Source organism: Camelus ferus, chromosome 11 (assembly GCF_009834535.1).
Source record: "Camelus ferus isolate YT-003-E chromosome 11, BCGSAC_Cfer_1.0, whole genome shotgun sequence".
NCBI lineage: Eukaryota > Metazoa > Chordata > Mammalia > Artiodactyla > Camelidae > Camelus > Camelus ferus.
This window is the reverse complement of record NC_045706.1, coordinates 26,146,409-26,169,371: the sequence shown is the minus strand read 5'-3', so window position 1 is coordinate 26,169,371 and position 22,963 is coordinate 26,146,409. Positions and strand designations below refer to the sequence as shown.

General features: G+C 36.2%; 1 protein-coding gene across 1 annotated transcript in view; it reads left to right on the top strand.

The window, feature by feature from the left end:
* The first annotated feature begins 17,899 nt into the window (after positions 1-17,899).
* Positions 17,900-22,963, top strand: part of ABCC2 (ATP binding cassette subfamily C member 2) — a 56,810-nt gene continuing 51,746 nt past the window's right edge. Inside the window, 2 exon segments of the mRNA XM_006182913.3 lie at positions 17,900-18,126; positions 20,155-20,328. Of these exon segments, the coding sequence (XP_006182975.2) occupies positions 18,094-18,126; positions 20,155-20,328 (207 nt within the window). The 5' untranslated portion in view covers positions 17,900-18,093.

Genomic DNA, 22,963 nt, shown 5'->3' with positions numbered 1-22,963 from the left:
TATTTTCTTTTAGCTTATTTTCTTCACTCCTCCAGTTCTCCAAAAAGCAGCCACTATTAACAATTTCTTTTGTATCCTTCCAGAAATTTTTATAATTTACTTGCTTAATCCTGGTAAAGGTATGTGGTTCTCCATGTGATAACTACTATTTATATTGCCTCTCCATGTTATTTTTGTCAGATGTATTTCCTGTTTGATACCTTTCATATTAGTACAGTTGTCCTCGGTATCTGTGGGGGGTTGGTTCCAGGACCCACCAGGACACCAAAATCTGCAGATTCTCAAGTCCCTTGTATAAAATTGTATAGTGCTTTCATATAACCTATGCACATCCTCCTGTATACTTTAAATCATCTCTAGATTACCTATAGTACCTAATACAACGCAAATGCAAATAGTTGTAAATACAATGTAAATGCTATGTAAATAATTGCCAGTGGATGGCTTGCTTTTTGAAACTTACTGGAATTTTTTTCTCAAGTATTTTTCATCCAGGATTCGTTGAATCTGTGAATGTGGAACCCAAGTATACAGAGGGCTGACTGTATTTATTTTATAAATTTCTCTTGAAAATTAAAAAAAAAATTGAATAGACATTTTTCTGTTTTCTGGTATCACCTTTTCCACCCCCAGGACTCAGGAGAGTATTATTCTTTCCAGTGTATGTTTTTTTATGCTAGCCCATTTTCTTTTGTTGTTTTATGTCCTATCAAGAATATGTTTTATGGGATAATGTGAAGTAAAGACCTAAATTACTTCTTTTCTATACTAATATGCTTTTGTCTAAAAAACATTGAACTGTTTGTTCATCCAATTCTCTCTAGTATGTCAAGTTAAAAGCTTATCCTTTGATTTTACCAGGGATATTATTCTGTTCCATTTATAGATTTACTATTTTTAAAGTACATATTCTCTTTTAAAATTACATAAATATTTTAGTACTTGACTTTTTGGTAAGCTTTAAGCCTAGTTCAATGAGTTTCATTAATTATTTAAATCTATGCAGTTTGTTTATTCTTTCAGAAAAATTTTACTGTATTTCAGGTTTTAATAACTAATAAAAGAATAGGTTTATAATAAGTGAAAATATTAAAAATTAATGTTTACTTAATTACTTTTACATCTTTTTCATCCCTGGCTATTCTAAATTTTTGTTTGTTTTAGCAGCACAAAAATGTACAGATTTTCTTTGGTGGGTAAGTTTGGGAGTAATTATTTTATTACTTCATATTATAGTTTTTAGCTTATACTGTTGGAACATGAATATTAGACCCAATTTAAAAATACAAAGGGAAAAACAATCTTTTTACTGTTAACACTTAAATCTGGATATCTATTTTAATATATTGCACAAGAAAGAAAACCTTTCTTAAGTTTATATGTAATAATTAACTAACAGTATGAACTCTTTGGTTATCTTGAACATTGAACTTTTGTAGATTCTTCAAAGTTTTTTAAATGCAACCACTTTTTAATCAACGTTTGCTTACTAAGTAGAGATGATACAGCATATTTTTTCCCCTGAGTCATATAATCAGACATTCCCTCCTACTGAATTATCTCTATGCAATCAATTATTTACAGAACACACACATTGAGTTATTAAAAAGAGATTTCTAGAAACCGTTAAGAAGAATGCTGGTAGAAATCATTTTACTTCAGACCACCAGAGCTAAAGCCAGAATCCAGGTTTCCTGACTCTTTTACGTGTTGCAGTCTTTCTTAATACAGTCTTTAAAGATCAGTGATGACACTTAAAAAGAATTCACAGAACACTTAATCTGTTAGAATAGGAGCATTCCTGAAAACTTGCATGTATTTGACATATTCAGATCACATCATCAGAGCAGTAAGAATGCTCGTAATTTAAAGAAATCCTATGGTGTATCCTTAGGTAAATGGAAACATCACACTATTTTTGTCTTTTGTGTATATTTTATATACATTAAATCATAAAATCTTGGAGACCTTCCAGCCGGACTTTCTCCCCAGAGCATACTTTCTCCAGTCTTTTCTACTTCTTGAGGGGGTGGGAGGACATGTTGATGATTTTGCTGTATAGATATAGAGTATTAATCTTTGTAAGTTGTGGGATGTAGGATAATTTTCTTAACCTTTCTTAACCTGTTTCCTAATTGATAAAATTGGAATAAAAATACCTGCCTCACAGGATTATTGTGAGGATTAAATGAGACAAAAATTTTAGAGTGCTCAAAGGAGAATATATTCATTATTTAAGAAACCTATGTGAGGTTGATATAAGCTATTCATGAAATGTGAGTTCTCTCATTCTCAGCCTGATCGAGGTCATCGATAAAAATGTTGAAAGTGCTGGCACCACTGCAGACTTTTGGAATGCCAGTGAACATCTCCCACAGGTTATATCATTTATATCATTCTGTTAATTTATTTGAATATATAGTGGTTCAAACAACTAAAGGACCATATAAATATACTTTCATCCAGTCCAGGTTTCTTAGTATTATCTACATAGAAATCATGACATATTGTCAGATGCCTTGCTGAGTTCGAGATATGTTATACCTGCTGCCAATGTAATAATCACTTCAAAAAAGGAAATTAAATTAGGTACCCTGGTTTGTTCGTAAAGTAGTCATTCTGGTTCTTAATGATCAGCTTCCTTTTAAAACTCAAAAAAACCACATTATTTATTTAGCAAACCTTTCTAGATCTTTCCAATGGTAAATGTCAGACTTTACCTATGATTTCCAGTACCTTCCTGTTCAAAAATCAAGGCATTTGTCTCATCCAGTCTTTTAATACCCTTCCTATTCTCAATGATTCAAAAACATTGCAGATAATGGTTCTGCATTTACTTCTGTAAGTTCTTTCAGAACCTATTTTGGGCCACAGAAACTTCTCTGATATCCATTCTACTCTTTCCAGTGTGTAATGTAAAACAGTGAAGCCTCTGAAACCCCTGCTCTCCCATGCCCGGAGAATAAACAATATTAATAGTTCATGTGAATTGACATTTATATTGTTTGAATATATACATATAAATACATAATTTTAATTTAAAATGAAGTCACACATTCTGTTCTGCCACTTGCTTATTTTTTTTAATAGAATTATTTTTTTAGAGTTTTATGTTCACAGCAAAATTGAACATAGGGTTTGTTTGTATACCCTCTGTCTCCACACCTATGTCGCCTCTTCCATTATTAACTTACCTACATCCCCCACCAGAGTAGTATGGCAAGTTACAAGTGTACCTACATTATTACATCATTGTCACTCAAAGTCAATAGTTTACATTAGGGTTCATTCTTGGTGTTGTACATTTTATGAGTTTGAACAAATTTATAATGACATGCACCCACCATTATAGTATCATACAGAGTTGTTTCACTGACCTAAAAATCCTCTATGCTCTGCCTATTCATTCCTTTCTCCCCCACTAACACTTGGCGATCACTGATCTTTTAACTGTCTTCATTGTTTTGCCTTTTCCAAAATGTATTATAGTTGGAATCATACAGTATATAGCCTGTTCAGATTGGCTTCTTTCACTTAGCAATATGCATTTAAGTTTCCTTCATATCTTTTCATGGCTTGATAGCTCATTTCTTTTTTAGCACTGAATAATATTTCATTGTCTGGATATATCACAGTTTACCTATCCATTCATCTAATGGAGGGCATCTTAGTTGCTTCCAGGTTTTGGCAATTATGAATAAAGCTGCTATAAACATCCATGTACAAGTTTTGGTGTGAACATAAATTTTCAGCTCCTTTGGGTAAACAAGAAGCATGCTTACTATAGTCTAGTTTTTTAAGAAACAGCTGAACTTTCTTCCTAAGTGTCTATATTATTTTGCATTCCCACCAGCAATGAATAAGAGTTCCTGTTGCTCCACATCCTTCTCAGCGCTTGGTGTTGTCAGTGTTATAGATTTTGGCCATTCTAGTAGAGGTATAGTAGTATCTCATTATTTTAACTTACATTGTCCTAATGACACATATTGTGGATGATCTTTTCATATGCTTATTGCCATCTGTGTATCCTTTTTGATGTGGTGTTAAGGCCTTTGACCTATTTTTTAATTGGGTAGTCTATTTCTTACCGTTGAGTTTTAAGAATCCTTTATATATTTTAGGTAACAGTTCTTTATCAGATATGTCTTTTGGAAATAATTTCTCCCGATAAGTGGTTTGTCTTTTCATTCTCTTGATAATGTCTTTTGCAGAGCAGAAAACTTTAATTTCAATGAAGTCCAGCTTGTCAATTTTTGTTTTCTTTCAGGGATTGTGCCTTTGGTGTTGTATCTAAAAAATCATTGCCAAACCCAAGATCATCTAGACTTTAACTTTATCTTCTAGGAGTTTTATAGTTTTGTGTTTTATATTTAGGTATATGATCCATTTTGAGTTAATTTTGGGGAAGGGTGTAAGGTCTGTGTCCAGATTCATCTTTCTTGCATATGGATTTGTTCCAACACTGTTTACTGAAAAGACTATCTTTTCTCCACTGTATTACCTTTCTCCTTTGTCAAAGATGAATTACCTATATTTATATGGATCTATTTCTGGGCTCTCTTTCTGTTTCATTGATCTGTTTGTCTATTTTTTCCATCATGCTCTTGAAGTCAGGTAGTCTTAATCTTCCCCCTTGGTCTTTATCCTTCAATATTGTGTTGGCTATTTTGTGTCTTTTGCCTTTCCATAAAAATTTTACAATCAGTTTGTTGATATCCACAAAATAACTTGTTGGGATTTTGATTGAGATTACATTAAATAATGTAGATTGAGTTGGGAAGAACTGACATCTTGACAATATTGAGTCTTTGTATCCATGAACATGGAATATCTCTTCATTTATTTAGTTCTTTGAATATTTCGTCAGAGTTTTGTAGTTTTCCTCAAATAGATCTGGCACATATTTTGTTGAATTTATACCAAGGTATTTCATTTTGGGGGTGCTAATATAAGTGGTATTGTGTTTTCAGATTTGACTTGTTCATTGTATATAGGAAAGTAATTGACTTTTATATGTTAACTTTTATTCTGCTACCTTGCTGTAATCACTTATGAGTTCCATATTTTTTTTTTGTCAATTCTCTTGGGTTCTCTACATAGACAATCATGTCATCTGAGAACAAAGACAGTTTTATATATTCCTTCCCAAACAGTATATCTTTTTTTAATTTCCTTTTCTTGTCATTTTCATTAGTGATAAATTATGAATTTTCATTGTTGAAAAGGAGTGGTGAGAGGGACGTCTTTACTTTGTTCCTGATCTTAGTGGGAAAGCTTCTAGTTTCTCAGCATAAGTATGATGTTAAGTATAGATCTTTTGTAGATATTCTTTATCAAGTGAGAAAATTCCCCTCTATTCCTAGTTTCTGAAAGTTTTTTGTTTTTTTTTTTATCATGGATGTATATTGGATTTGTCAGGGTTTTTTTTTGTTTGTTTTTTGTTTTTTTTTTTTGCATCTATTGATATAATCATGTGGTTTTTCTTCTTTAGCCTGTTGATGTGTATGGTTTACATTCATTGATTTTTGAATGTTGAACTAGACTTGCATAACTGAGATAAATCCCACTTGTTTGTGCTGTATAATTTTTTATATATTGTTTGATTTGCTAACATCTTGTTGAGAATTTCTGCATCCATGTTCATGAGAGATATAGGTCTGCAGTTTTCTTGTTATGTCTTTGGTTTTGGTTTTTGGTATTTGTTTGGAAAAGCTGACTTCATAGAATGAGTTAGGAAATATTCTCTCTGCTTCTGTCTTATAAAAGAGAATGTAGAGAATTGATATGTTTTCTTCTGTAAATGTTTGATAGAACTCAACTGGGTCTGGCACTTTTGTTTTGGAAGGTTATAAATTATTGATTCAATGTCTTTATAGATCCAGGTCTATTTAGATTGTCTATTACTTCTTGCATATTTTGGCAGATTTTATCTTGCAAAGAATTGGTCCATTTCATCTAGGTTATTACATTTGTGAGCATAGAGTTGTTCATGAAATTCTTTTTTTATCCTTTTAAAGTCCATAGTGATGTCCCCTCTTTCATTTTTGATGTTAGTAATTTGTGTCCTCTGATTTTTTTCTTAGTCTGGCCAGAGGCTTACTGATTTTTAAAAATCTTTTCAAAGAACTAGCTTTTGGTTTCATTGATTTTCTACATTGATTTCCTATTTTCAATTTTATTGATTTCTGCTCTGATTTTTATTAATTTTTTTTATGCTAACTTTGGATTTAATTTGATCTTCTTTTTTCTAGTTTTCTAAAGGGAAGACTTAAGACAATTGATTTTAGATTTCTTCCTTTCTAATATATGCATTCAGTGCTCTAAATTTCTCTGGAAGCATTGCTTTTGCCTCATCCCACAAATATTGATAATTTGTATTTTCATTTTCATTCCATTTAAAATATTTTTAAAATTCTTTTGAGATTTCTTCTTTGACCCACGTGTTACTTAGAATAGTGTTGTTTAATCTTCAAATATTTGGGGATTTTCTAGTTACTTTTCTGTTACTGATTTCTAGTTTAATTCCACAATTGTCTGAGAGCAGTAATGCATAATTCCTATTTACTGAAAATTGTTAAGATGAGTTTTATGGCCCAGAATGTAGTATCTTGGTAAGTGTTCCTATGAGCTTAAAAAGAATGTGTATTCTGCTATTGTTGCATGAATTAGTCTGTAGATGTCCATTATATGTAGTTCATTGATGAGGTTATTGATTTCAACTATATCTTTACTGTTTTCTGCCTGCTGGATCTATTTCTGATAGAGGGGTATTGAAGTCTACAACTGTAATAGTGGATTCATTGATTTCTCCTTGTAGTTCTATTACTTTTTATTTCATTTGTTTTGATGCTCTGTTAGTACACATTAAAGACTGTTATGTCTTCATGAAGAATTGACCCCTTTATCATTATGTAATGTCCCTCTTTATCCCTCATAACTTTCCTTGATCTGAAGCCTGTTCTGAAATTAAAATAGCTATTCCCACTTTCTTTCAGTGTTAGCTTGCTACATCTTTATCCATCCATTTACTTTTAATCTATATGTGTCTTTATATTTGAAATGAGTTTCTTGTAGACATAGTTGGGTTTTATTTTTCATTCACTCTGACAATCTCTGTATTTCAATTTGTATATTTAGACTATTGATGTTTAAAGTGATTATTGACACAGTGGATCAATATATACCATATTTGTTATTTTTTTATACTTGTTGCCCTTGTTCTTTTTTCTATTTTTGTCTTCTACTCTTTTTATGTCTTTTTTGGTTTTAATTGAGCAGTTTATTTATTTTTTATTTTTAACATTTTTATTGAGTAATAGTCATTTTACAATGTTGTGTCAAATTTCAATGTAGAGCACAATTTTTCAGTTATACGTGAACATACAAATATTCATTGTCAATAATTGAGCATTTTATGTGATTCAGTTTTCTCTCCTTCCTTAGCATATCAGATATACTTTTTTTTTAACTTTTTAAATTGTTGCGCTAGTGTTTGCAATATACATTTACAACCAATCCAAGTCCACTTCCAGATAACTCTATAGTGCTTCACAGGTTGTGTGAGTACCTTATAATAGCAAAATAATTCTAATTTCTCCCTCCCATCTCTTGTATCTTTGCTGTCATTCATTTCACTATCATTCATAAGTGAAACTCAGTATGTTTTTGCTATTATTATTTTGAACAAACTTCTATGTTAGATCAATTAAGAATAAGAAAAATAAAGGTTTTTATTTTACCTTCACTTATTCCACCTCCAGTGATCTTCCTTTCTTTATGTATATCCAAATTGCTAGCCTATATTACTTTCCTTTTCCCTAAAGACCTTTTTAAAACAATTCTTGCATTTCAGGTCCACTGGTCTCAAATTTCCTTAATTTTTATTTGTCTGAGAAAGTCTTTATTTCTTCTTTATTTTTGAAGGATACTTTTGCAGGGTGTAAGAATTAACTCTTATCTTCTTATCTTTGCCCCTCTGTAGGTAAGATATTTTTTCCTTTGGATTCTTTCAGGATTATTTATTTATCTTTGATTTTCTGCAATTAAATATGATATGACTAGGTGTGGTTTTGTTTTTGCTTTTATTTGTCTGCTGATTTTGGCATTTATCCTGCTTGGTGTTCTCTGGGGTTCCTGAATCTGTGCTTTGGCATCTGACATTATTTGGAGGAAGTTCTCAGTCATTACTCTACCTTATGTATATTCCATCCATGTCAATACATATTCTATAATCTAAGCATTTATTTTGATTAATATTTAGATCCCCCACTTTCTCCTTTTTGGCTACACAAAATGTTTATGCACAAACAAGTACAAATGCTGCTTGTTTTCAAACATGATTATAATTTCTATTAGTCACTTTTGGTTCCTTTTACTTGCGATAGCCCCGCAGAGGAGTTCTATTTTATTTTCAGAAAATGATCCCATTTACACCATACTAACTCAACAGGTCCTCTCTTCAGTCCCAATGAACATTTCCAAGCATAGCCAATTTGCTCTAACCAACTTACTTGTGTGACAAATGCAGTCAATAGATCCTCCTCCATCTGCTTGAGAGAGAGAGGGCTGACATCATTGTCAAAGAATAGTTCAGGTATTTAGTTAGATGTCTGTATGCAAACTGTTTCATACAAGAAGGAGATTGCCATTACACTGTTGTCAACAAACAAAGGCAAAATCCAGGATTTATGAAAGACAGGAAGGGAGGAAAACACACAGTTTGGGAAGAGTGAGGGTTTTTCTTGATTAAGCTGATTAGCTGGAGAGCATCAAAGAGGTGAGCATGGGAAGTCTAGTATTGAGAAGGCCAACTGGGTCATCAGGGAAAATCATTTTAGATATTTGTGAATTTTATGAAAAGCCCTTGGAGTTTGGCTGTGGTGCAGGCATGACAAGCTGTCTAACATCTGCCAGTGTACCACTGGCATCACTAGTTTAGATAAGCCTGTTTTGTACCATTTATTTCTCTCATCAGAATTTTCATTTCCCCTCTTTAGTCAAAATTATCTCCTAAAGGAATGGATTAAACCATGAGCATTTCATTTTCTTTTTGTGACTGTATCATCAGTTGGGTGTTGACTTGGGATAATGGCCATATAACATTAAAGCATTCAAATATTTAACAGTGGAGGAAGACTACAAGTATGAGAACAATCACAAATCCGTAAGAAACAATTGGCACCCTCTTTTTATCCTGGTTTTGTTTATATATTTAGACATTTATAGGGGTAAATGTGGTGAGCTTCCTTTCAGAGTACAGTTTTTACCATTTGGGTATAGGACTATGTTTGTGGTATTAGTCTTTTTGCTTTTACAATATGATAAGATCACAATACATCAAGGAGGAGTCTGTCAGACTGAAGTCAAGCCAAGTCTCATGGATACCACATGGTGAGAGTTTAAGGGGATTTTGAAGTATAAGTAGATCATTACTGTACAAAGTGGTGCATGGACTTTTGTCAGTACACAAACTGTCTGCCTCAAAATGTAAATCAGCTATATCACTAAGCATACTGTTTAGTTTTCTAATAAGACTTTCTCAATGAAAGAAGTAGTACACAGTTAACATTTTGTTATAAGATCCTCATCTCATTGCAGTCTAATACAAACAGTTTGTATAGCAGTGCTTTAATCCAAGTATAAAATTTATAAATGATTGTTAAAATATATCTAAATCTTGCAGTTTGGACACTGAATGAAATCTATTTGTAAATATTCTAGTGATCTTTGCGGCATGGATTCCACCTTCACCTTTATTGACACTCTCAGGTAAACTTTCTCCCATCAGTATTTTATCAATATTTTGGTACAGTTTGAGCAATGCTATCTCAGTCTTTTGAGTTATTCCTTGCATTGTAAGTGTTTTTAAAAATCTGGAGAGTTTACCATATGAACCAGCAACCATGCTCCTAGCTATTTATCCAAATGAGTTGAAACTTGCGTTCATACCAAAAACCACACATGAATTTAATTGCAATAAAAAAAGGAAGCAACCAAGATGTCCTTCAAAAGTTGAATGGATAAACAACAATGGAGTATTATTCAGCAATAAAAAGAAATGAGCTATTGAGCTATGAGAAAACATAGACAACTCTTAAGTGCATATTTCTAAGTGTAAGAAGCCAGTGTGAAAAAGCTACATACTGTATGATTGATTCCAACTATATGATATTCTAGAAAAGGCAAAACCATAGAGACAGTAAAAAGATTAGTGGTTACTAGGGATTGAGGAGGAGTGGATAGGTGATGAATAGATGGAGCACAGGACATTTGTAGGGCAATGAAACTGTTCTGTATGATATTTGTCGACTGAAATAAGTGCATGGCCTAAAAGTTTAGAATTATATTTTATTTGGCAGACATTTCTGAGGACTCAAACCTCTTTGAGCCCGGGATGACGGCCTCTCAGATCGCTCTGTGGGACTGCTCCTAAGAGGTAGGGGAGGAGCCATGATATATAGGAGTTTTATAACAAACACCAGGTAGTTGGAACATTAAAAGATTACTTGTTAACTAAAAGAAAACCAAACATCTCAAGTTAAAGAATTTAGCGCTTTTCTATGTATGGGAGAAAGCAAACATTTGGGCTCATTAAATTTATTCCTTTGACAAGCACCTAGCTATCTAGCACCAGTATCCTGTCCTTTTTTATTCTGAGTCCCCTCAGAGTGCACCATTGTGAGTGGAGGCAGAGGCTGGGCTAAAGGCTTGTCTTAACTGGGGGCTGGCGGCAGCCTCAGATGACTTGATGGCTTCAGCATTCTTTGTTTACTGATGTCATTACTGAAACGACAGGCCAGCCAAGAAACAACCACCACTCAGAGGGTTGGAGTACTCAGATGTATTACACCAGCAGGCTCAGAGGGGCTTCTGCTCCAAAGCTCTGAGCACCTCCAAGATGTGCGCATGAGGTTTTATAGGGTAAAGTACCAGCTTGGGGTATTCGGCCAATAGGCATGGAACAGCTTTAGCAGCATCATTATCACAAAAGTGGAGGCAGGGAGGCAGCAAACCAACATTCCAAAGCCAGATATATCTCTTTGAAAATCCAGCTGGCTAGCAAAAAAAAAAAAAAAAAACATGAAGAGCAAACCAAAACCAACACTAATTAACTTAGATTTACGAGTTAGTCCAGCTAAATTTCCTTCACTATATGGTTTGCAGTATTTTTCTTTCACATATTGTAATTGTGGATACAGTATGCATTTGTCAAACCCATAGAACTATTCAACACAAAAGTGTAAACTATGGACTTTAGTTAGTAATTATCAATATTTGCTTATCAATTATAACAAATGTACTACACTAATGCAAGATTATAATAGGAGACACTCTGTGTGTGTGTGTGTGTGTGTGTAGGTGGGTGGGAATTGGGGGTATATAAGTACTCTCTCTACTTTCTGTGCAGTTTTTCTATAACTCCCCCTGCTACCAAAACAGTCTGGAAATAGTTTTGGACAACACCAAGAAGTATGAGACAATTTTGAGATAGTAAATATCTTTTCTCATTCAGTGATGGCAGATTATTTGAATAAATCCTTGAATTTATCTTATTTAAAATTATATAAACACTTATTAGTCATATTAGCCAATCAGAAAAGGAGCTCCATTAAATTTTAAGAGGCCTTATGTGGTGGTGTGAAGCAAAAGCCGGGCTGGGCTAACAAGCTAACTCACAAATCTAAGTGTAACAAGTGTCGGATTACTGATCTGAGTTCTGCTGGGCTAACTCGTAAATCTAAGTTAATTAGTGTCGGTTTACTGATTCCCTGTTCATGTTTTTTTTTTGCTAGCCAGCTGGATTTTCAGAGACATATCTGGCCTTGAAATGTTGGTTTGCTGCCTCCCTGCCTCTACTTTTGTGATAATGATGCTGCTAAAGCTGTTCCATGCCTATTGGCCAAATACCCCAAGCTTGTAATTAACCCTATAAAACCTCATGTGCACATCTTGGAGGTGCTCAGAGCTTCAGAGCAGAAGCCCCTCTGAGCCTGCTGGCGTAATACATCTGAGTACTCCAACCCTCCGAGTGGTGGTTGTTTCTTGGCTGGCCTGTCATTTCTGTAACAGTGGTTTTAAAAATAAGTCCACAAATAATTTGACATATCTCCCTTCAAAGGTGATATCTAATTTCTTGAGTGTAGGTAGGGCTTAGTGATGTACTTCTGAAAAACAGAATATTGCAGAAGTGAAGGTATGTGACTTTTGAGGCTAGATCATGACAAGTTTACAGCTTGCTCACTCTCTAGTACACTTGCCTTTGGAACTCAGGTGCCATGTTGTGAAGAAGCACAAGGCACAGGAAAAGGCCGTTCTGCCAACAGCCCCAGCAAGGCCACCAGTCAACACCATCATTAACTGCCAGACACACGAGTGATGATCCCACAGTTGTTTCAGCCTCAAGTCTGCCTGCTAAGACCTCAGATAGTATGGAACAGAGACAAGACATTTCCTCTTTGGCTGAATTCTTGGCCCACAGAAACTGAGAGGTAATAATCTGGGTTTAAACTTAGACTGATTGTTATGTAATCACCTATATTAAAAAACAGAGAGCTAATACAGATTATAATCTATTTTATTCCTTTTCTCCAGAGGTAGACAAAATATATCACTTTTTTGCTCAGAAAACATTTCATACTCATAAAATGAAAAAAAAAATTAACTCCTCTAGCAAACCAGAGGAACTAATTGTGATAAAATAGCCATATTTAAGGTGGAAACAGAGGTGCTTTTCTCTATTAGGAATTTAAAATTATTAAGATAAAAGTGGTGGTTCTCGAAGTGTAGCCTAGGGATATCTAGGGTTTATGAGACACTTCAGGGGATCTGCATAGTCAAAATTATTTTCATTATAATAGTAATATGTCTTTTAAAACTCTCATTATTTAGCAAGTGTACAGTGGAGTTTTCTAGAAACCGCATAGTGTGTGATATCACAACACACTGAATGAAGAAACAGATATGAGAATCCAGCTGTCTGGATGTCCAGCCAGACATTAAAAGCTATTTGCAAAAATGTGAAAAATTTTCAGTATTTTTAAATTAATTTGGAAAAGATAGTTATTTTAGATAGAAATACATTATTTTTGTTAACATGAAATATATTTGTTATTTTTAAATGAACTAATAAATATTTTAAATTTTTTGTTTTAATTTCTAACATAGTAAATACCAATTGATGTAACCTACATAAAAACATTATTTGGGAGCCTCATAAGTTTTTAAGAATATAAAAAGGGCCCTAGTACCAAAAAGTTTGAGAATCACTGAGTTGAAGGAGCTGTGAATGAAAAACATTGCCTGCCATATCAGTAAACAAGGGATGTAGCAGCCATTAAGCCACTACAGCCACCTTTGATGGTGAGCCCTGAGGGAATTCAGGATGGAGATAAGTGGGCTGCCTGCTGCCAAGCCTCAGCCACTGCAGCCACCCACAACAGTGCACCTTGAAGGGACTCAGGATGGGAAAGAACAGGATACTGGCCCTAGATAGCAAAGGTGCATATCAAAGGAATGATTTCAAGGAGCCCAGATCTTGCATCTTCCTGTACAAAGAAAGCACTAAATTCACTAACTTGGGGTGTCTGGTTTTCTTTAATTAACAGTAATCTTTTGACGTTCCAACTACCTGGTTTTTGTTATATATACCTCCTATATACCCTGGTTACTCTCTTACCTCTTCAGAGCAGTCCCTCAGAGCTATGTGGGAGGCTGCCTCCTAGGCTTGAAGTCCTTAGAATTTCCACCGAATAAAACATAATTCTCAACTTTTAGGGTGTGCTTTTTTTTTTCAGTTGACAGCAAAAAGACATATTCGGATCCCTTGGAGGAATATCATTACAGTGATTCTGAGTCATTTCATGGTTTCCTTTTGAATCTGGCAGGGAACTGTAATACTGGCATTGTTTTTCAATCAATTTTTTAAAAGAATAAAACTTGCTTAGAGTTTGGCAATGTATAAACCTTAATTTATGTAATGGAGCCTCATTTTAAAAATTTTAATTTCCTAAATTTTAATAACATAGTTTTTTTCTCTCTCTAGCCTTATTTAAAGAGTCCTGAAGGGACCTAAATTGGATTTCTGTGTTAATTTAGAAACTTTAGTGTGCTAATCAAAGAAAGCTGACACCTGTATGCTAGTGATTTTTGTTCCTTTCTGTTTTAAGTCCACTTAAATATTGTCCTTTATTAGAGTCAAAAGTTCCTGTATATTTTTGTCATCCCTGGCACAGGAATTCCACTTAACAGATATTGACAACTAATGGGTAGACATGAAAAAAGCTAGAGGTTTAGAGGGAAGAGAAAGGCTCTGAGCCTTAGAATTACACATTGGTGTTCATCCAATATACACAATGTATTCTTACTCTGATCAGAAGCACATGATAATAAGAACAGTCTCAAACATAGTTATAAATGCCAGGAAATGTAACTATGCAGGACCCGATAGGACCTTCCTGGGACAGACCCCTCCCCCATATCCTCTGCTTTAGCTCCTCTCTGAAGTACCTAGATAGTAGTATCTGATTCACATTTCCTGAGTTGTTTTACAGATGCTAAAATCATCACCAAATGGAAGAAATTAACTACTTGATGATCATGAGCACGTAGCCCCCAGACCTACTGGCGCCTAAGGATTGATAACCTTCTGACACCGCCCTGTTACCTCAACATCAGCCAATCAGAGAATTGTGCACAAGCTGATCACTTACCCTGGGAAGCCCCTCCCTCACCTTGCCTTTAAAAATGCCTTCCCGAAACCCATCGGCACGTTTTGAGTACTGGCTGCCCTGGACTCCTTGCTTGCCCCCAGCAATAAATGCTGCACTTTCCTTTACCACCACCTCATGTCAGTAGGTTGGCTTTACTGTGCATGAGTGAGCAGACCCAATTTGATTCAGTAACAGCAATATTAGAGTTATGAAAGACAAAAAAATTCAAGGCTAAAAAACCCAAATTTCCTGTTGTCTGCCACCTGCCACAGAATGGATTCCTGTTGAACGCTACCTGATGGAAATCACCACCAGTGAATGGTGAGACAGCCAAAATCCCACATCACTGATGCCAGAGGGGAAGAATAATTTGATAAATGCAACTCTGAAAAACGTTTCGGCTGGTGAGAGCCAAAAAGCTCCATCGCTACCTGTACCACTCACCAGAAGAGTCAGGGAAGGTGAGCTGTGGACCTGTGGGATCTGGGTAAGCTGGAATGAGATTCACCTTGAGGCTGTGTACTTGTTTTGATTCTGATGGTAGGACCCAGCTGAGAAAATCTTGGTTAAAGCTCTCTGGGTTGTTTACCCTCGTTGCTGCTCCTTGCTTTCTGTTTTCTTGGGAGACCTCCTTCAGCCCCGCTGCCTCCCTTGGCTGTTCCGAGGATGACTGGGGTTGTCTCACTCTCTGTGAAGGTGTAATTGCATTGGAGGGATTTCTCTCAGCTCTTTCGCCTCTGCCCTAACTTTCTGTAGGTGAAAGCTTAGAATGCCAGGTGTTTACTCTCAGCTCTCCTAACTGCCTCCTCCCATTTTGTCGTACTGTTTTTAGCATTTAGTAAGTCCAGTGTGGCAAAGAGTTGGGGTTAGTGCAGTCTGTTTCTGGGGCTCCTCTAAATTATAATGCTAGCCCCACACATGGCCTGGAAAAGTTCGTTAGAATATAGACTGGTTTCTCCTGAACCCCCCTTATGGTATATTTTTCCTCCTTGCTCCCAGGCAGAGATGAAATCTTCTGTGCCTCTCTCCTGTCTTGTAAAGGTCTTGTCATTTCTGGAGTTTAGTTGGCAAACTTTTTCTTTAAAGGATCAAAATAGTAAATATTTTGGGCTTTGGGGGCAAGAGGCAAAACTGAGAAATTCTTATTGAAATTCTGTTCATGCTGAATAGTCTTTTTCACACTTTATAGTTAAAAATGTGAAAACCATTCTTAGCTCCAGGGCCAGACAAAAACAAGTCAATTTGGATTTGGCCTACAAGACAAACCAAGCTGTCATTTGGTTCGTTTAGATTTCTTTGTATCCTCACCGTGGATTTTTAAAAATCTATAATTACATCATCTTTCCAGCTTGATTCTGTTGGTATGGTTAGAGGTCTGTGCCAAAGTCACTATACTGATGTCATTCCTTTATCTGATCCTGGATCTTACTTCATACCAAGGCCTAAATCATTTTACGCTGCTATAGACACATAGAAAAGTGTGGAAGTTCATCTTATGGTTATCTTATGAGAAGATAACTAAAGGAATGTCTAAATAAAACTTATATTCCTTTCAGATATTAATAATCCAGAACATATCCACCTGTACTAGTGGTAAATATTTTTATCATTTGTGAATTTGAGGTAACCAAAGGTATAGTTAACCTTTGGCCAGACATTAAAATTTACATTAAATTATATGGTATATATACATTAAAGTATGCATTACTTTCTTGTTTTGTTAATTAATCTCTGTAGATACAGTCTGTATATACCACAGAACGAAGAGTGTTTTTTTGTGTTAACAACTAAAATGGTACCACATGATCCTCCAAATGATGGTGTTTACACTTTAATATGTTGGCAAGCATGTCCAGCTGCTGTTATTTTAGGGTACACTGCTTTTATTTTATTTTACTTTATTTTTATAACAGAGGTACCAGATTGAACCCAGGACCTCATGCATGCTAAGCATGTGCTCTACTACTAAGCTATACCCGCCCCTCAATGTGCCCTGATTTTAAAAGAAAAACTAAGGAGGGTGGAGGTGGTTGTCTAATGGGTATAGATGAAAAAGTTTGCAAGATGAAAAAGTTCTGGAGATTGTGCACAACAGTGTGACTGTACTTAACATTACTGAACAGTACACTTAAAAATGGTTAGGATGGTAAATTTTACATTACAGGTTTTTTTTTTACCACACTACAAATAATTTGCTTTAAAAATATTATTACAAAAATAATAGCTGACAATTATGGAAACATCAGAAAATACAGACAAGCAAAAAGGACAATAAAATGGTCCACAGTCCTGTCGACTGAAATAAAATCACACAACCTAAAAGTTGAGAGTTACATTTTATTCGGTGGACATTTCTGAGGACTCAAAGCCCTTCAAGCCCAGGATGACAGCCTCCTAGATCACTCAGAGGGACTGCTCCCAAGAGGTAGGGGAGAAGCCAGAATATATAGGAGTTTTACAGCAAAGACCAGGTAGTTGGAACATTAAAAAGAAAACCAGACATCTCAAGTTAAAGAATTTAGCACTTTTCTATGTATGACAAGGAGCGAAGGTCTGGGCTCATTGAAATCATTCCTTTGACAGGCACCTAGCTATCTAAGGCCAGTATCCTGTCCTTTCATATTCTGAGTCCTCTCAGTATGGCTGCAGAGACCGGCCTCCCTTCTTGTGTGCATCCTGAGTTGGCCAATGACTTGATGGCTTCGGCATTCTTTGTTCACTGATATGGCTTACAGTATTTTTTCGTTCACAATCCTAACAGCTAAATTAACATTTTATTGCATAAATGCGTAAATTACATATACATAGGTAGGTTCACATTGGATATGCTATTTTAAGCTCTGACTGATTCAAACAAAGTTTACACTATTTTTAACCATATTTTAAATTCTAGTTCTTAATTAAAAATGTAAAGAAGTAGGATATTTCACATTTCTATAAACTCTAAGGCCTGAAAGCAGAAGTAAAATGGCATGTTTAGGAGTACAAGCCCTCCCCAGTGATGCTTCTCTTTTTAGGTCAGGTGTCCTCAGGAGCCGGAAAGGCTGGCAACAGCTGGCTCTACTGACATCTTTCAGGGGCTTCTTTTAAATATCTACACATCAGCAGAAGTTTCTGGTATTTTGGGAATTAGTGCGTCTGCCTGTCCTCGGGGCTCTTCAGTCACATATCTATCCACTGGGATGATGTAAATACACATCTCAGCAAGGTTAATGATTAAACTGTTGGGATGAAAGGTCAGAAGACCCGCCTTTGTTGGAACATCAGGACATCAGAATGGGAGATAACACATTGCTACTTGCCTTCCACCTTCTTTGAGGGAAAGAGTGAGTAAGAAACAACACAGTCATACAGGAGTCTTCATTCCAGAAGTGATCCAGGAATCATGCTGGAAAAGTTCTGCAACTCTACTTTTTGGGTAAGAAATTACACTTGTCCTCACTGACTCTTCTCAGACTCAGAATACGTATTAGATGAGCCTAGAATAACAAACAGAAAAATTAGATGTGCAGTTGGTCTAATACTCAGTTTTTTGTTTTTTGTTTTTTTTTTAAGGAAAAGTCATCATATCTCCAGAGGATATTTTATGTGGGAGAGATAATATATTTATTCTCTAACATATGTTTAATTTGTGTCCCAGACTTTCTTCTTAGATTAGCTAACTGAAAAACTGCCTGCTCTAAAGAGAAATAGGGGAAAGGCTTCCAGTTTCATCAGTGTTATGAGGGGAAATTATATAGTTTGTGGAGGATGGAGGAAGAGAGAAGGTCCATGGTTGAGTCTTGTTGAGATATATTGATGTCGAAATGATACTGATATGTTCTAGAGTATCTGGCAATTAGTAATAAAAATACGGACTAGAAGTTGAGGCTAGGGATGCAAATTTGGGCATAAAGAGAACTGGGACAATGTTTGAACCATCAGAGCAGAGAATTTCAAGACCGGGTGAGCAAGAGTACCAGGTGGTTTAGTGGAATAGAAATTTAGTGATTTTTGAGAAAGTGTGATTGAAGACTCTTGGCATCAGCATCAGAATCACCTAGAGAGCTTGTTAAAATAGTTTAACTGTCTTAGGTAATTCTTTTGCATTCTGAAGTTAGATAATTTAGATAAGAAGTTCAGGCGGCATTTCCCATCCTGGAAAGAACCTGGGCCTCAAGGCCGAGGCACGTATACCACAGGAAGGTGGGGCTTAAGATTGCCACAGGATCTCGCCAGGCCGCCTTCTGAGAATTCTCTCTGAGAATCATCTGACAGATCATCTTGGTCAGGGCACCTCAATCTTTAAGAGTATGTGCAAACAGCTGTACAAAGCAAAATATATTTATTTGTAAGAAAAGAGAAATATACCTCCACATGACTCAGATATAAGAACTGGTGCCCCAACCTTCACCTCACAAGACACTTCTATTTTTGCAGAATGCAAAGACTGGGAGAAAACTTGATGAGAATAAGCGTTCCTCCAGTGTGCCATTGCTGCTCCCATGCCTAAGGCCCTTGAGTTCTGACAGAAGCCCTCAGGGCCATAGGAGATTAATTATTGGAGTATGACTAAGCATTTTTGAGCATTAAGCTCAAAACTAAGCATGAAGCCTATCTGTTTGAATGTCTGCCAGTGAGTTCAATCAGTGCTAGAAGCTAGAAAAAGAAGTTTTTATAACTCAGGGGTATTCTCCCCTTTGGGTCGGTCCTCTTCCCACAACTTGAGGAATGGTCCCTCTTCTTGCCACAACTTGGTAAATGTGGTGTTGAAGTTTACTCAGAATAGTTGTTGGAGAAATTCACTTAGAATCACTGAAAGAAAGGTTTTTAGAGATTGGACTGGCCAGAAAAGTCACTAAATGTTATTAAATGGCAACTTTGTATCAGTGGAGTTGAATAGTTAAATGGTCATGTTGTTGAGTCCAAACTTGTTCTGCTCACAGCACGACAGGCCAATAAATCCGGAGATGAGGTGTTGGGGCAAGGAACAGCGACTTTATTCGGAAAGCTGGCAGACCAAGAGGATGGCAGACTAACATCTTGGAGAACCATCCTGCTCTAGTCAGAATACAGGGTCCTTTTATACAAAAAAATGAGGGAGGGGATGTAGTTGATTGTTGTAATCTTGCTGCAGGCATTCTTTGTTCTTGCAGCCATCCCTGTGGGCTAGGTCATGGTGTCCCTGTAAACCTCCAACAAAACAAAGGTTATTCTCTACTACAGTCAGGCTGAATATGGATATAGAACTGAGTTGGGGTGGGGGGTGGGTAATAGCTCAGTGGTAGAGCACATGCTTAGCTTGCACAGGGTCCTGGGTATAATCCCCAGTACCTCCATTAAAAACAAAAAACAAAACTGTGTTATAATTGTTTAGAAGCAACGGTAGGGGTGAGAGTAGGCAGAGGCTGCTTTCCTCTCTTCAAAAATGTGTGTATCCAACAACCATTTTGTTTTGGTCTTCCAGAATTCCTCATTCCTAGATAGCCCAGAGGTGGACCTGCCACTTTGTTTTGAGCAAACTGTTCTGGTGTGGATTCCCTTGGGCTTCCTCTGGCTCCTGGCCCCTTGGCAGCTACTCCATGTATATCGCTCCAGGACCAAGAGATCTTCTATAACCAAACTCTACCTTGCTAAGCAGGTATGGGAACTCTGTTATTTTCCTAACTAATTTCGTGATGCACAATAGAGACATTTTTTTAGTAGTTAAAGTGTCTTCTTCCATTTCTTGAATCTGCTTTCCCAGGTGCTGTTGTCTCAAGAAGAGCCATGCTCTCAATGTCCCTGTCTCTACCTGCCCTATGCCTCATTGGTCCCTTGCCATATTTCTTAGTTAAGATTACTTTGATTTTTGCATAAGAATAATGACTGTTACATTTTATGGATATTGGACTCCTGAAACACCAATGATGAGTAATCAGTCAGTCAAGTAGTTGTTTTTTCAGCAGTTGAGGAGCAAACACTGGATTATCTATCTTTAAGCTGTTATAATAAATCAGGAGACTATAATTCAGTTGGCATCTACCACGAGGTAAAAATTAACTATATATTGTGTCCTCTGCACCATTCAGGCAATCCAAACATTATCTCCCAAAACTTGCCTCTGAAATAGGGTTTCCATTTTCCCAAAGTCCTTCTATGAGTTGAGGATGATCATCACAGTAGAGGAAGGAAGGGTGAGTGCTCAAGGTGACATGCCTGAGTAGAGAAATAATGGAAAGGACAGGGGCTGCGGGATAAAGCCCAGGAGGAATAAAGGTAGGAGCCCCTCAGCCAGCTGCACTGATTAATGCAGAGAAGGTCTTACGGGAACTGAAAGATTCTCAGTTGAGGTTGTAAAAGCTACCTCTTAAAATCTACCATCTGCTTCTTTTCACAAGGCTTTTTTCTGTTTGTCCTGATCATTAAACAGAGCTTTAGAAAGGTAAATTACTGTTCTATGGGCATACAGACCAACGACTCCAGGTTACTGCAGTCTTAAAAGAAGGAAGGAATTTGGCCAAAGGAAGTTGGATTTACACTGACACCCTGAGGTGGAGTGGCGGTGGGTTTTGTCTGCTCTGAATAGGAAAAGAGCAGTCTCTGAGAGTCCGGAGCTGAGTCATTGTCTCCTTTGTTGACCTGAGTGCCCAGCACAGGGCCAAGCACTCAGTACCCATTTGTTGAATGTTAGTATTAAATGCACTCCAGGTATTGGGATTGAATCAAGAATATGTTAGACCCTGAACCTTGGACAGCATGCTTCAGTACCCTTAGGGATGAGATAGAGCTTTGGGTTAGAGTCAGTCAATTAAGAGGTCTTCTATCATTTTCTGCTTCCAAGAAAAGGTTGGGTAATGAGTAAATCAGTGTCTTGTTTCTTTCATAATTATTACTTAACTTTAAAAAAAAAGCTTCATTGAGAAATAATTCACATGCTATACAATTTCACCCTTTTAAATACAATTTTTAAAATATTTTCATATGTGCAACCATCACCACAGTGAATTTTGTTCCTTCAAAAAGAAACCTTTTATCTGTCAACCCCTGTCTCCCCCTCTCCCCCAGCCCTAAGCAACCAGTAATCCACTTTGTGTCTCCATAGTTTCCCTATTCTAGACATTCCATACAAATGGGACCATGTAATACGTGATCTTTTGTGATTGGTTTCTTTTACTTAGAGTAAGGTTTTCAAGGTTCATCCATGTTGTTCAAGTTTCATCCATAATATTCCATTGTATGGACATATCAGTATTTTGTTTAACTTTTATAAACACAAGTCTCTATAGATAAAAGGAAAAGCAACATAATTTGCTTCCCCTCCCCCCTATAGCTAATAATCATTCACCCTTGCTCAACTAATAATCCACTCATCCTTGCTCATAGTTTCAGGAGCTTCATTTATAATTTATACTTTTTTTGGTCCTCCACCTTGAGAGTGACAGGCCCATATTAGCTTCCTCTTAAAAATTTCAAAATAATTGGTTTCTTCTCTGGAAGAATTAGAAGCATAATTCCTCACAAAGTAACAGTTCACTTCTTCTATGAGAACCTTCTAGGCTCACTCCTCAACTTGACTTCATTTCTCCACCTCCTGTTCTACCTGCCTTTGGGCTGTTTGTTCCTCTCTGACTCTCTTGAACTGTCATTGTTGTTTGGTCATTAGTGCAGGGTTTACCTCATCTGGATTAAGTCAATTTGCTTGACTAAGCTGGTAAGAGACTCTACCAGTTTGTTCAAAGGTGCACCCTTACTGAAAGGACCCTGTGCACAGTTGGTAATTGAATGCATTGAATTAAAAAATAAATGAATGAACGAGCTCATATTTAGTCCCAGGGGAACAAAAGAATTTTGTTCTGAACGTTGTCGACATGCTGAGGTCAGATGTGTAGCAAAAATGGGCTTAGTGTTGTGAGCCAGTGAGATGTGGTAATCAGCTTCAAGTGTTTGTAGAAAAATATCTAGAAGATTGCCTAACTTGTTCTGAAAAGTTTCAGACAGCAAGATCAAGGTAAGCAGTATCGGTTGTTTCTGGAGACCCAATTTTAGCCCAACATACAGAAGAATTTTTTCGTAATAATATCTCTTATAATAAAATGGACTGCTGGGGGATATAGTTCCTGAAAATATTGGAACTAAAGTTAGACATTTGTCTGCCAGGGAGTTGGTAGAAATAGGCACCCTCTGTAAAGGGTAGAATGTTCAACCAGAGCGCATTCATAAAGCACTGAGAAAAGGAGGACTGTGCGGAGATGGAAAGATATTAACTATGGCCAAACCACTCTTTCTTTTTTAAT